This window comes from Eulemur rufifrons, chromosome 19 (genome assembly GCF_041146395.1).
Source record: "Eulemur rufifrons isolate Redbay chromosome 19, OSU_ERuf_1, whole genome shotgun sequence".
NCBI lineage: Eukaryota > Metazoa > Chordata > Mammalia > Primates > Lemuridae > Eulemur > Eulemur rufifrons.
The window spans coordinates 42,861,207-42,876,520 of NC_091001.1; the positions used below are offsets into that span (position 1 = coordinate 42,861,207).

The following is a 15,314-nucleotide window of genomic DNA, read 5'->3' on the forward strand; positions in this document are numbered from 1 at the left end:
CAAGATTTAATGGTAGATATTTGAACTTCATAGATTCCAAAGATTGTCTTCACTTGTAATCATTCTGGCTTCATTTTTGAAAGCACCGTAACTAGTCTTTATGACAGGTCAGCAAACTTTCTATAAAGAGTCAGTAAATATTTTGGGCTTTGCAGGCCATACTCACAGCTATTCAGCTCTGCCATTGCAGTGTAGAAGTCACCATAGACGGGACATAAACAAATGGGTAACGCTTTTATTTTCAAAAGTAGGCAGGGCTGGATCTGGCCCACTGTCATTCGACAACCCTTGTTTAGAATATCAGAACCATCTGCCCAGACTCTGGGGTAGCTATATATAACGAACATTTGTTTTAAAGTATACAAGGTGACAGATCTCTGGCCTTGCCCCGTCCTTTGCGTAGCCTCACTCACCACCTGCCGTGCCCCAGGTGCTCAGTGCTGGGTATTTTCTGTTTGTCACAGTCAATCCTGGGCAACACCAGCGGCCTGTGGTCCACCACTCCGTTCAGCAGCTCGATTTGGTCCAGCAACCTTAACAGCGCGCTTCCCTTCACCACTCCGGCGGACACGCTGGCGAGCATCAGCCTCTCGGGCGCAGAACATGCCGCCGCGCCCCACGCTCCTTCTGCCTCCGGTCCAGCCAGCGACTTGGGACAGACCTACAACCCGTGGCGGATATGGAGCCCCACCATCGGGAGAAGAAGCTCTGACCCTTGGTCTAATTCGCACTTCCCTCATGAGAATTAAAATTAGGCAAAAAAAAAAAAAAAAAAATAGTGGGGGGGGGCCCTCGTCTAGATCATGATGTGCCAGTTTTGAGCCATCCTTTCCAGGCTCTCACTGCTGCAGCTCTCCACCCCCCCCCCCCCCTTTGCAACACAGACTCAAGCAGGGCAGGCTCGGACCACTCGCTTCTTTCAGATCTTTCTTGCAATTATAGTAACATGAGATTTCCTGTTGTGCTTTTAGAGAAAAGTCTGGATTCAGCCACAAACTCTGATAAGACCTGTACATCTGCGAACCTTACCTGTTGCCACGTTTTCACCACCTGTCTTCCTCCATGCTTTATTTATATGTATGAACACAGATTTGACATTACAGCTAAGGAAATAATTTGAGTTGATTCAAAAGTCCTGGCATGTGACAATTTTATTAAATTACCAAGTTTGGTTTTTAATAATTTCTCAATATTATGCGCCAAGATCTAATTTTAAAACTGTATGAGGACTTTGTGCTGAAAATACAGAGTATTTTTTTAAAGTAAGGCTGTCTTGGTTTAAAAGCAGATTACAGAAATGTAAGTCAACTTAAGAACAGTGAATGAATGTAAAAACATTCAGTTGAGACCATATGCATTTTCTGTGCTGTTTGTACTTGAGGTATGTAACATTTGTATACCTGAATTTATTTTAAAGATGAACCGAAATGCACATAGCCAAGTCTTGAGATACAAGATTGAATGTGTATTTCTTAAAACTACAACTTTGTGTTGTACTTTGAAATAAATGATGCTTTTTTCAAAAGCCTTGAATTGTTTTGTTTTGTTGATTCACAGGCAAGGTGCATTTATTTGGGTTTCTCACATCAGAGTAAACCATCCTATCCTTGTCTTACTCTGGGAAGTAGACAGGTAAGGATGGTGTTAGCTGTCTCGTGGCTGGAACCCCCTGCGGTCTAATGGCATTCCCTGCACGTCCCTGGTAATCACGCAGGGTCCTTACTAGTTGGATTGACTCGGTGAAAGCTTTCCGCTCTCCTAAACCTGAAGGCCTCAAAGCAGTCATTGCTGACATTACTGAATAGTTATTCTGCCTCAGGCACCTGGCCAAAACCTTGGCATGTGTTGCGTTATCTCCATTTTATGCTTGAACTCAGCCTCTGAGAGGTTGGTGGCAGTGTCCCCGGCTGGTAAGTGCTGACTGGGAGGCCCCGATGCAGGCTCTGCAGATCCGTGGTCACTGCTGTGCCAGCTTCCTTCAGGGGGCTGTGCCAGGCTCACCACTGCGTGTTCTGAGATTGGCCAACCCTAATCAAATGCGAGTCTGAGGAAGTTGTATGGTGAGAGGAAGACACAGGCAGAGGAAGCAGGGCCTGGAGGGAGGAGCAGTGGGAACCAGAGAGGTGGCCTGAGCAGGGCCTTGAGGACAGCTCCACACTACACGGCCACCTTGCCCTTTCGCTTCTGGATGGGGGAGTCGATGGAAGAAGCCTTGGGCTGTGGCATGGGTGCCTGGGAGGGATTGGAAACAGCCATTTGCCCGCTGGTATTGAAATGCCTCAGCAGTTTACCAGCCAGCACAGCTGTACCCTGAAGGCAGGCTGGACGGAAGGCCACCTGTGTGAACTCGGAGGATGGAGCCGCAGGTAGGCAGTAATGCAGCGTGCCACACAGACACGCCAGCTGGAGCGACTGCAAGACTCGGTATAGATCGGAATTGCCTTAGCCAAGTCTGTATGCAGAAGTAAAGTTCACCCATCTGAAATTTAGTTTTCCTTTTAAATAGAAATGCATTCACCCTTTTCCAACTTTAAGATTCCTACAACTTCTCTAAATGGGGTCCCTCTGGAGACTACACGGATGCCAGGCAAGTGTCAGTGTTGCCACAACGCACTGATTTGGTTTAATCTTTCAGAAAGCGTCATCTGCTCCAACTTGCTTTTCTCATTCTCTGGTTTCCAGTCTCTCTCAAAGCCAGCTTTTGCCAGGTAACTAGGAGATGCTAACGGTCTGATTGAGATTAATTACATCACAAAGAAATCAAACTGTCCCCACAGAAGTCAGAGTGGCTTAGTTGAAATGTTATAGGATGTGATTTTTAATGTGACCTTTTCTGTGCTTTATACCAAAGTTCAGTAGAACAAGCCATGTATATGCCTACACAATGAGTGCATTGCGCACCGTTTGGGGAGTGGTAACACTTGAAGGTGCTGACTCGGGAAAGGGGGGGTGGGGAAAAAATATGAAACTATTGTTTTTAACTTGCACTGTTCACTTAATAATTTATCATGAATATTTCCCATATTATTTCATATCATTGTACAAGAAATAATGTATACATTATGAGGACATATTGTATCTAACAAGATATACTGTTAGACTCTTTGATTCTGTAAAATTAAATTGAAAAAAAAAAAAGATACTCTTTGTAAGCAACGATTAAAGAACAGAGAGTCCTGGGAATTAAAAAAAAAAAAAATTACTAATCATAGCTAAAAAAAAAAAAAAAAAGAACAAGCCATGTAGATTTTACAAGCCACGATTTTTCACTCGGGACCCCAGATTGCCTGTGCAACCAGAGCCTCAGCGCACAGGGCTGATGTCAGACCTTGCACAAACTTGTGAGCAGGGTCTCCTATGTGCACTTGCAAAATCAGGGCGAATTTAAGGCTTGAGATTCCCTTTCTACACAAAAGCAAATCAGGTGGAAAGCTCTGCAAATAGGTGAGCTTCATGTAAACCCTCATTTACAAAAGAAAAAAATTGCATTGGCAAACTTCACCTCAATAAGGGTATCTCAGGGATCCTAAACTTGCTTCATCATAAGAACCACCTGACACTCCCAAACTCCTTCCTTTTTTAATTCTATTTTCATCCATGAGACTCTCACCAGCAGGCTTGAGACATACATCGAAAAGGGGAAAAAATACAAGGGTTTCTCCAGGTACCTGGCTTTTCCGCATAACTGAGGGTAGATATTTGCGTGGCAGCACACTCCCTGACCAAATCTGAAGCTTTGATGGAATTCAGAGTCTAATAGTTTATGGTGAAAACTCGTTAGCTCTGAATTTAAAATTAAAAATTATACATATAAAATTTTATTTAAATAATAGTGTATGTCTTTTTTAAATATTAATTTTTTTTTTTTTTTTTTTTTTTGAGACAAGGTCTTGCTCTGTCACCCAGGCTGGAGTGCAGTGGTGTGATCATAGCTCACTGCAGCCTCAAACTCCTGGGATCCTCCTACCCCAGCCTCCTGAGTAGCAGGGGACTATAGGCATGAGCCACTATGCCCTTGATATTAGTTTAATTGTATAAAATTCTTACAGTACAATTCATGAAGATTTAATATATTAACAAAATTATAATGTCCAGATTAACTCTGAAAAGTTAGACCTAACTTAATTTATAAATAATTTTTAAATACTTGTACAGTTTCTGAAAAGAACAAAAACTGATACAAAAAGAATTCACTTCAATGTACCCTTAGCTCTTAAAATGACAGGTTAACGAAATATGCAAATACTTTTGGATATGTTTTTTACATTTCAAAATTTTAAAGTAATATGACACAAATGCTCATAAAATATTAACAGTTGTTATATTTCTGTTGTCTGGAAATCTCATGTCTGGAGGGAAAAAGTACAGTTTGGTTACTATTACAGATAATAATGTAGATAGTCATACTGGGGATAACAGTTGCATAAACATACATGTATATGTACAGAATAACAACGATTTTCTATTTGCTTATTTTTAAAAGTTGTTAGTTAATCCTAAAATATATGTAGTTTAATATACTGGAAAGTTGATTATATTTTAAAGCTATGGTTAAAAACTTCAAATCATTACCCGTTTAATATATTTGTATACCTAAATGCACACAAATAGGTATAATAGATTCTTTTTACATTTTTCTTACATAAATTATGTACCAAAGGAGTAAAATTAGAATTTCGGTTTTTCATGCAAAATTATTTAGATAAATTATCCCAAACGAAGAGATTCCTTTTTGTCACCAAATTTGCAATCTAAAAAATATATACCCTTTAGTAAAATGCTATCACAGACTTAAATTTACCCTTAAAGTGTAGACCAATCCCAGAAATTAAATCATCTCAGATGACTAAAATATTTGCTCCCACATGGGCAAGTAGGAAAAAAAGAGCAAATGTCTGTACTAAAAGTATAAATGTCTTTGGTGGTAGTCCACATACGAATGCTTTAGAAACAAAGGCTTCTAACATTGAAAAAACCCCCTGAAAGTTCGGTGACAAAGACATTTTAGATGCTTTGTTATTGTCTAAGAAAATAGCTATAGTAACAATAAAAGGTCATTCAAACACAAAGACCCACACCCTAATGGCAATGTTGGGGCTGACCACCATGCTAAAGAAACAAGATTATCCTGGAGAAATACTCCTGTAATCTCACTGGTGTGGAAGAAATTCAGAGAGGCTATAATTAACTGTCAGAACAAGCCTCTGATTTGGAAAAGGAAAACAGGGACAAGTTACGAAGATGGGGAAAGTTATGACGTTCATTGCATCTTAGGATGGCCAACTGATACCACCAAGAAAGTTTATAGTGGAGTCTAACAAAAATCCATGATATTACCCATAATTAGATACCTGTACAGAAGTAAATTGGCAACAATATTAAATCAGATCTCACCAAGTAATTTTAGAGGTATTGCCAAGGAAATTTACAAAATGTCCTCCCTGTGAATGAAGCAATCCTGATAAAACATTTAAATGCAGAGATGGGCAGGAACTGGCACCTTGAAGGCCCTTCAGACACCTCCAAATGCCTCCTGCCGTGGAATATAAATGTGATTCTGGTTACTGTTTATTTTCACTGTGGATTGAAAATTTCCTTGCTAGAGAGCAACGGACAAAAACAAAAAGTGCTTGATTTTGTTTTCCAACCTGGAAAATCCCCACTTATTTAATGACAGAGATACTCATTTTTCTAGTACATTTCTTAAGAAACACTGAAGTTTTGACTTTGATCCAGAAATCTCACTTGTTTTCCACAATCCTCTAGAAAAACAACTAATGGAATTGTAAAAGTAAAATTAGCAAACCTCTCAGAAACCTCTGAAATTCTGCATCTTAAGATATAACCATTAGCATTGTGTTCATAAGATCAACCACCTCTGGATGCCACATTACCTCCTCATGAGTTATTAATAACATACCACCAAACAGTGTGAGATTTCTCCCCATCTTAGCTTCTACATGATTACAAACATTTTATTTCCAGCTTTGTCTCAACTGCTGTGAACTATATGTCCAAAACACCCACCTCTACGTGATCTGTAGGTTCTGTACAAAAGACACGAAATATACTCACTCCTATTATAGTAAATAATTCTTACACTCCCCATACAATCTGTGCTCCAGTGGGGCATTACAGCTTATTGGATATCAGGCTTACATGGTCTACCACACGCTCGCTTATCCTGTGTATTCAGTCGTTAGATATTTCCAGATATTTGCAATCACCACCTCTCCAGTAATCCATTCTTAAAAAATACCCAGTATTCCAAAATTAAATTATCACAGGTTATTCAAAAACCTTCCAGTAGAGACCACTGATACGCTCTTCATGCATACTCTGCAAACCACTATTCCCAACAAGGGAAGAAAACAACTAGAGATGACAGTTCGATACCAATCAGTAATTTTAGCTGAAGTAAATCAGACCACCCGCTTGAAAGTCCAGCAAACTGAGTCCATTCTTTAGAGTTATCAAGGATAATCATACAGCCCTCCCTCTCTTTTAGCCATCAAAGGGGCAGGTTATGCTATAGCAAATATTCCCTTTTTTTTTTTTTTTTTTTGAGACAGAGTCTCACTCTGTTGCCCAGGGTAGAGTGCAGTGGCGTCAGCCTAGCTCACAGCAACCTCAAACTCCTGGGCTCAAGCAATCCTTCTTCCTCAGCCTCCCGAGTAGCTGGGACTATAGGCATGCGTCACCATGCCTGGCTAATTCCTTTCATATATATATTTTTTTATTATTATTATTATTTTATTTATTTATTTTTGTCCAGCTAATTTCTTTCTATTTTTTTTTTTTTTTTTTAGTAGAGCTGGGGTCTCACTCTTGCTCAGGCTGGTCTCAAACTCCTGAGCTCAAACGATCCGTCCACCTCGGCCTCCCAGAGAGCTAGGATTACAGGTACAAGCTACCGCACCCAGTCTCCTTTTTTATACCTATAAAAATACTCCAGGGTAAATAGGACATCCTGTGACTATTAAAAGGAAAAGGCCCCTTGACTCTCTAAAGTCAACCCAACTGGATTTTGGGACACGTTTCCACCATTACCCAGCAGTCATAGTCCAAGCCCTTGTCTTGGAGACCTGTTACAAGGACCAGTAGTCATTGTGGTTCTAATAATTGCCCATAAAACAGTTGGCCAATATATTCTGTCTAGAGTCTTACGTGCTGCTACATAGCATTTCTTATGTCATGTAGTTTAACAACTCTCCTAACAACAGAGGAAGGAAGAAAGATTAGCCCCGGTATAACGATAGACTGTGTTCAATAGATACTCTCCAGCCAGCCTCCAATCAGAGCAAACTCCCGACTCCATAGACCCACACCCCAAACAACTAACCAAAGCCCAAATCCTACAATTGCTCCTTTCTAACATGCTGAGAGACCCCATGGTTCACTGTTGTATGTATTCCCCTGGCTGCAAGGAGAAGCCCAAATTGTTTACTGCCATGTTGCTGCTGGTCTTTGGAGAAGGGCATTGAGTTCGAATGTACACATGGGCAAAGGGGCAGGCCTGGGTCCCAGTCCTGGCTCTGCCACTCACTGATCATGGGCTTTGGGCACACTCACTGCTGCTTTCAGAGCCTCAATTTCCCCATACACAAAACAGGAACATCCTATCTCAGGAAGATGGTCTGAAAAAATACATAAGAGGCCAAATAAATAAATGGTTGCACTTTGTATTCATATCTGTTACTGTGGTAAATTATTGCAAAGGCATTTCAGGTGTTAAGCCTCTAGAAATGCAAACTTCCCAATAGGAAGGAGGCACAGAGCCACAGACCTGGAGCCCCTGAGCTGCTTGCCACTGCAGGGGCCCCTCCACCCGCCCACCCATCTCAGACTGCACCACAGGGTCCACTGCCAGCCCTGCCCTTTGCCTCAGCACTAGTCTGGCAGCAAGCACGGGGACATGTTTCTTAGAGGGACTGGGTTTGGATAAGGTATCTATGCATGGCCAGACCATTCCTCCCAGCCAGTTCCCCTTTGTGGGGAGAGAGGAGACTGCATCAGATCTCTGTGCCCACAAATCCCCACCCCCTTTTCCAGGTAGCCAGAATTGTGGTTGCAAGTCTTAACGCATTCAGTGTCCTTCTGCAACTCAATTCTCTTGCCCTCAGTCCCAGTCCCACTGCTCCAGAGCACGCCTGCAGGCGAGCCATTGCAGCCAGTACTAGCATCGTGTAGACGTGGGCCCCGACAGTGCATCACCCACCCAGAACCCCAGGGTGGGCAGGGCTTGCTGCTGCCGAGAAAGACCCATTGCCAGCGTACCCTGGTCCCTGTCTTCTAACTATCCCTTTGGGAGAAGCACCCCCCACACCTCACAGGGGCAGCCTACTACACATGATCTTCTTAGCCCCATTGCTTTAAAAAATGGTGTCACATCCGATATAAGCAATACTTCCTCTCCAAATGCACTCCCAAACTAAACCGTAGCAGACACATCAGTCAAACCTATTACAACGAGCAAATGAGATCAATGATCAGTGTATTCTCATGGTCCCCCACGGGAGGGGAAGGCTGCGGCTCTGTTTCCAGGAGAAATGTTATGGGAAGCTACAGAAGCTGAAACTTGGACTTATGGTGCTATGACGCTGTACTTGTTTTATAAAATTAGAATCAAAAGTGTCATTTAGAGGTAGCATGAAACCTGATGAGTGCACGCTGGAGAGGCTCCCCCGAGGGCCTCCATGGGAGAAAACCCTCCCTGTTTAGTGGGCTCTGGCAACAGCCGCAGAGCAGGTAGCACTGTCAGAACCCACAGAGTGTCTCACGTGCCCTACACAGCACAGAGGCCACCAGGGGCAGGCTAGGAAAATCATAAGTGAGAAAAGACCCTGGTATTTCTGCTTCATAGACAAAAATAACCCTGCAGTTCACTAGAACAGCCAGGGTAGGAAAACATACCCAACTACTCGTGGCCTGTTTTCTTTTCTCCTCACCTGAGGAAAATCAGACGAACAAGAAATTAGAGAAGAGGCCAGGTACAGCGGCTCATGCCTGTCGTCCCAGCACTTTGAGAGGCTGAGGTAGAAGGATCGCTTGAGCTCAGGAGTTTGAGGCTGCAGTGAGCTATGATCACACCACTGCACTCCAGCCTAGGTGGCAGAGTAAGACCCTACCTCAAAAAAGAAAGAAAGAAAGGGAGGGACGCAGGGAGGGAGGGAAGAAAAAAGAAAAGAAGAAGGAACCATGACTTCTTAAAAAAAAAATTGAGCCTCTTCTTGATCAAATAAAACCTGCTTTATACTTGCCAACTGAATTAGCAGTTTTCAATCATTCATTACAAATACTATACCAATACATCATTTCTAAGGAATTGGTCTTCCCTTACCATGACCAAATTCGGTTTAGCCCCATCATCAACATTGCTAATAAATGTTCCTAATGCAGCCATTGCCCTAATAAACCATCAAAAGGTAAGAAACATGGGCCCAGGTTAGACTGTTGTATACCACACAGAAGTGGGCAGTCGAGCAGAGAACCACAGACCTATTGCTCTATCACCCTCTCCTATGGAGTAGTGACAGGCCACCCTGCTAACTGGAAAATTTCACCCTCAATGTTTCCCATACCTGGGTTTTAAAGTCTAGGCACTTGGCTTCGAGATACAGCAGTCTTGTTTTTATGGAGATATAATTCACATAAAGTAAAATTCACCACTTTAACCATTCTAAAGTATATAACTCAACTAAAACAGCATGGTGCTGGCACAAGAACAGAGACATAGACCAATGGAACAGAACTGAGAACCCAGGTATAAAACCATCCTCATATAGCCATCTGATCTTTGACAAAGCAGACAAAAGCATACACTGGGGCCAAGAATCTTTATTCAATAAATGGTGTTGGGAAAATTGGATAGCCACATGTAGAAGACTGAAACAGGATCCACACCTCTCACCTCTCACAAAAATCAACTCATGGTGGATAACAGACTTAAACCTAAGGCACAAAAGTATAAGAATTCTAGAAGAAAATGTTGGAAAAACTCTTATAGACATTGGCCTAAGCAAAGAATTTATGAAGAAGACCCCAAAGGCAATCACAGCAACAACAAAAATAAATAAATGGGACCTGATCAAATTAAAAAGCTTCTGCACAGCCAAAGAAACAGTTATGAGAGCAAACAGAAAACCTACAGAATGGGAGAAAATATTTGCATGCCACATATGCAATAAAGGGCTGATAACTATATAAAACTCAGGAAAATCAATGAGAAAAAAATCAAACAACCCTATCAAAGAGTGGGCAAAGGACATGAACAGAAACTTTGCAAAAGACGACAGACTAGTGGCCAAGAAACATATGAAAAAATGCTCAACATCTCTAATCATCAGGGAAATGCAAATCAAAACCACAAATGAGATATCACTTTAACTCCACTGAGAATAGCCTTTATCAAAAAGTCCCAAAACAATAAATGTTGGCATGGATGTGGAAAGATGGGAACACTCATACACTGCTGGTGGGACTGCAAACTAGTACAACCCCTGTGGAAAGTCATATGGAGATACCTCAAAGAGCTACAAGTAGAACTACTATTTGATCCAGCAATTCCATTCCTGGGCATCTACCCAAAAGAACAAAAGACATTCTATAAAAAAGACATCTGCACTAGAATGTTTATAGCAGCACAATTCACAATTGCAAAGATGTGGAAACAACCCAAGTGCCCATCAATATATGAGTGGATTAATAAAATGTGGTATATGTATACCATGCAGTTCTACTCAGCGACAAAAAACAATGGTGATCTAGCACCTCTTGTATTATCCTAGACAGAGCTAGAGCCCATTCTACTAAGTGAAGTATCACAAGAATGAAAAAACAAGCACCACATGTACTCACCATCAAATTGGTATTAACTGATCAATATTTAAGTGCACATATAACATTCATTGGATGTCGGCAGGTGGAGGTGAGGAGGGGATGGGTATATTCACACCTAATGAGTGCGGTGCGCACCATCTGTGGGATGGACACGCTTGAAGCTCTGACTCAGGTGGCACAAAGGCAATATACATAACCTAAACATTTGTACCCCTGTAATACGCTGAAATTAAAAAAAAAATTTTTTTAAATAGAAAAATTAGCCAGGCATGGTGGTGGGTGCCTGTAGTCCCCACTATTCAGGAGGCTGAACCCAGGACTTCGAGGCTGCAGTGAGCTCTGATGATGCCACTGTACTCCAGCCCAGACAACAGAGCAAGACACCATCTCAAAAATAAAAACATAAAAAACAAAAATTCAATAGCAGGGAGAATGGAGAAGGGATTTAACAAGATCACATGGAATTTCAGTGGCAGACTGGAATGAGAACCAAGGTCTAACTCAGGAGTTTGGATCTCTGAGGAGAATGAATGTGTTTTTCCTCTCCCTCCTCCTGTTTCTCTTATCTCTTCCTGAAGTGTAAAGTTGTCCCTGGGTAGGAAACAGGGCTTCCATTCCCTGACTGGGCAGCGGGGACAAACAGCTTCTCTTTGAGACAGAGAGCAAGCAGCCCCTCTCCCGTGCGTGAATTACATGGAATCCTCATGCCGGGAGAGGAGGTTGCTAAGCGAAGCCCAGGAGGCAGCCAGTGGAGTTGCCTCTCACATATCAGCCACGGGACACTGAGTGTGTGTCTTAAGCCCTCAGAGCTTCGGTCTCCCCATCTGTAAAACGTGTTCGAGTCCCCGCCACAGGCAGATGTTTTGAGAATTAAATCGGAAGGTATAAGGCACCCAGCGCGTCAGAGCTGTCGCATGTGGAACAGCTTCCTGGGGCTGCACGGCGCTCTAATTTGAGCTCAAAGATACCCTAGACAAGGACAAAGCTGTAGGCACGTGGGATCCCAGCCTCCAACAGAGAAGAGAGGAATTTGAAACCGTGAAGGGACAAAGGAGAAGAGGAGGCTGAGTCACCGCTTCCCCAGGCGCCAGAGGGCAGCGGCGCCCTTGCCTCTTGCTCAGGGCAGAGGCCCGGCCCCAGACGCAGGAGCTCTCTGCCGGGCACAAGGCCCTGTGATGCTCACAGGCAGGAGGTGGCATTTGTGGGGGGGGAAGCACGTCTGAAAACACTGTTCAACCACACCACTCACAAGAGAAATGCTAATTTTTCTTAATTTACACAATGAGATATTCTTTTTCCCACCTGAAATTCAAAAAGGTTTTTTAAATAAAACCCAATGCTAGGAAGGACACAGCCATGCACCTGGAAGGTCGGGGTGCCAGCTGCTTCCTGACCAAGCAGGAAACAGGAAACAGAGGATGTCACTTGTCAGCCACCTCTGTCACTGCACCAGGCCCCCCATTCTTCCTCTCCTGGCCTCAGCAGCCCACCTCAAACATAACCCTTTTAGCCACTCAAAACCTCTCCATCCGCATGCGTGCCTGCTCCCTGGGACAGGCCTCACCTCTTCTCCAGCCAAATCTCACTCATCCTTCAGAACTCAGCTTAGGTGTCCCCTCCTACAGGAAGCCCACCAGATTGGCCCCTCTTAGCTAGGTCAGGGGCCTCTCTGGACCCCCAGGGCCTGGTGGGCTGGCACCATGCCAGTGGTGATCACCATGGGTCTGCGTCCCCCATGACACACACCTCCAGAACAGCCACATGATTGATATAAGAGTGAGATATTGGAGAAAGAGGTATGCTCTGTGGTCTTGGAACCATGGAAAAGGGAATGGAGTCCAGGTTGGTATCAGCATTTGAAAAACCTTTCTAAGAATTACAGCTTACTAACTAGCCCAGGCCACCTTGAGAGGTAATGAATGAGCTGCCCATCGCAGGAGGTGTGTAAGCAGGTATCAGGAACTGCTTCCCTCAGCCCCTCTCCTTCACACCAGTGAACCTGGGCAGAGGCTGGTCCCCTTCCAGGCCTTTGTCTGGTACTTTCCTCCCCGCCCCCGCCCCCCCCCCCCCCATTCTACCAGCCTCAAATTCCCCCCTCGGGCTCAGAAGACTGCCCAGGGGGCACTGGGGGAGGGGCTGTCCCCACAGCTTTGGCCACAATCTCATGGGGTCCAGGGAACCCAGTGGAGCCTCGGGGGCCTGCACTGTCACGGTGCGATGGCTCCGGGCACATGAAACCCCTCTCCAGACGTCGCCTGGGCCCAGCAGACACCTGGTCTGCCGCAGAGCAGGCGCCGCAGGGCTGCGGGCGGCTGACGTTAGCCCAGCCCAGGGGCTCCCGCCTTGCTCGGAGCAAAAGCCTAAACCGTCCCAGGACCCACAGATCCCGCAGTCTCCTCCCGCATCACTGCCAAGAACCACTACCCACGGCGCGGCGCAGCGGGCCCCTCCCCGCCTCTGGAGCCGCACACACACCGCTCGGCAAGGGGCCGTGGTAGGACCCAGGGTCACAGGGCGGGGGCGGAGCCTTGGACTTTCCTTGCAGTCGGTGTCCAGCAGGGTGGCCTGGGGGCGACGCGGACACCCACAGAAGCAGCAGAGACGGGAGGGGGCGCAGGGCGGGGAGGAGGAAGGCGAGGGGACGGCAGGTGCCCGGGGAGGGCCCAGGACAGACTCAGCCGGGATCGGGCGCTCCACGCGCCCCCTCGGCTCGGTGGGTCCCTGGTCCCACCGCAGCCAACCCACTTGCCGTCTCAGGGCAGCTGGTGTCCCAGAGGAGGAGGTGGCTCTCTCCTGCCAAGGACAGGGCAGCAGAGGCAACCGCAGACACAGGGTGGGGCGCGCGAGGAGAGAGAGGCACAGAGAAGGGGCCGGAAGCAGGGAGAGGGTCGCAGCCGAGACGCAGAGATGGAGGGAGAAAGCTCTACGAGACCGAGCGGACTGGAGGAACAGAGCCGCACCAGCGGGGAGAGACAGCTCAGAGACAGAGTGGGGAAAAAAGCTGACACAGGGGATGGAATGCTGGGTGCTGGGTCCCCAAAAACACCACCCCCGCCGCCTCCTGAATGGGCTCAGCTACTGCAGGTCCTACCCGCAGCAGGGCTTCCCCCACCGGTCACCGTCACCGTTTCCCAGCTAGTCCCATGTGAACCACCTCAGCCCTTGGGGCCCCCAAGCTCCTCCGTGGTGGAGGGAGCCACTGGCACTTCTGTAAAGGTGGCACCTGGCCCCTAGCCCACAGCTCAAACCTTCCCTAACAGGGCTGAAGCCCCCCTCCCCCGCCCCGCCGCCCCCCGCAAACTTGGTGTTTGCCAGGGACCAGGTGCCATGGGCTCGCTTGGGCTCAGGGGAGGTCACCAGGGAGCAGAACGCCCCACCACTAGGGAGGGCACAGAGAGTGCGAAGACCCTCTGGTCCGGTCACTGGGAACCCATGGAGAGGGCCTGGCTGACCCAAGTTAGAGCCACCTACTCCCACACCCCGGGGCAGAGGAAGGAGAAGGACTTTCTCTCCTTAGATCCCAGGACACTCCGCTGTTCAAACACCCTCTATGGCTCCCCATTGCCTTTCAGATTTTCTAATTCCTTGTCCTGGATTTACCTTCTTTCCAGCCAACCAATTTGAAGAAACTGAGGCACAGAGCAATTAAGTAACTTGCCTCCAAGGGAAATCAGGGATAATCTGTGCACACGAGTTTTCCTAGTGGACATTAGTAAAATGGGGATGGAAAGCATCGCAGGCAGCGGCAACCGCACGTGCAAAGGCCCAGGGCGCAGGCCTCAACATAGGCACGTTGGGGGAACCCTGGAAGAGGGTGAAGGGACTTGGTCAGAGCTGCTAGTAGAAAAGATCCTGCAACTGACCTGAAGTGAACATATTGCAGGGGACAGGACTGGGGACTTGGAGACCAAGGAGGAGCCAAGGTCGTGCTTCAGGAGGGAATGGGACGTCCAGAGGAAAGGCAGGAGGTGGGGGCCAGATTTGAGGCCCTGAGCTGGCCTTGGCTTGGGGAACATCGCCACCTTGTGGGACTTTTGTGGAACTGCACCCTCCTTCATTGGTTCACCCACAGACATTTCTTGTGAACCTGTTAGCGTTCCCAGGGTGTTTAACAACCCGAGGATCACTTTTAACAGCGCCTTCCTATTAAGTAAAATTATTTTCAGCAGTAATCATTAAATGAAATAAATAATAATGATGACCATTTAAGAAATGATAGTCACAATGTATTTACTATTTTATGCAATAATGTAAGTCACCGTCCAGTAACTAACAAATGAATTTTTAAAAAACTGAAATATCTGCAAATGGCACGATTTAAGAAGCCACTAAATTGTACCACTGATGTAATATTTTTCTTAATTTTTTCATTAAGAACAATTAATGAACAATTAATTTAAAACAATTTGCATTTTAGTATTCAAATTCAGTAATAGAGTTCATGTATAAACTAATATGTGCATTTACCAACAAAA

At 45.5% G+C, this 15,314-nt stretch overlaps 1 protein-coding gene across 1 annotated transcript in view; it reads left to right on the forward strand.

The window, feature by feature from the left end:
* The window catches only part of TMEM131 (transmembrane protein 131), a 205,406-nt gene extending 203,881 nt beyond the window's left edge, over positions 1-1,525 (forward strand). The window contains exon 41 of the mRNA XM_069494183.1: positions 465-1,525. Within this exon, the coding sequence (XP_069350284.1) occupies positions 465-749 (285 nt within the window). The 3' untranslated portion in view covers positions 750-1,525. The remainder of the gene's footprint in view (positions 1-464) is intronic.
* Positions 1,526-15,314: the final 13,789 nt, after the last annotated feature.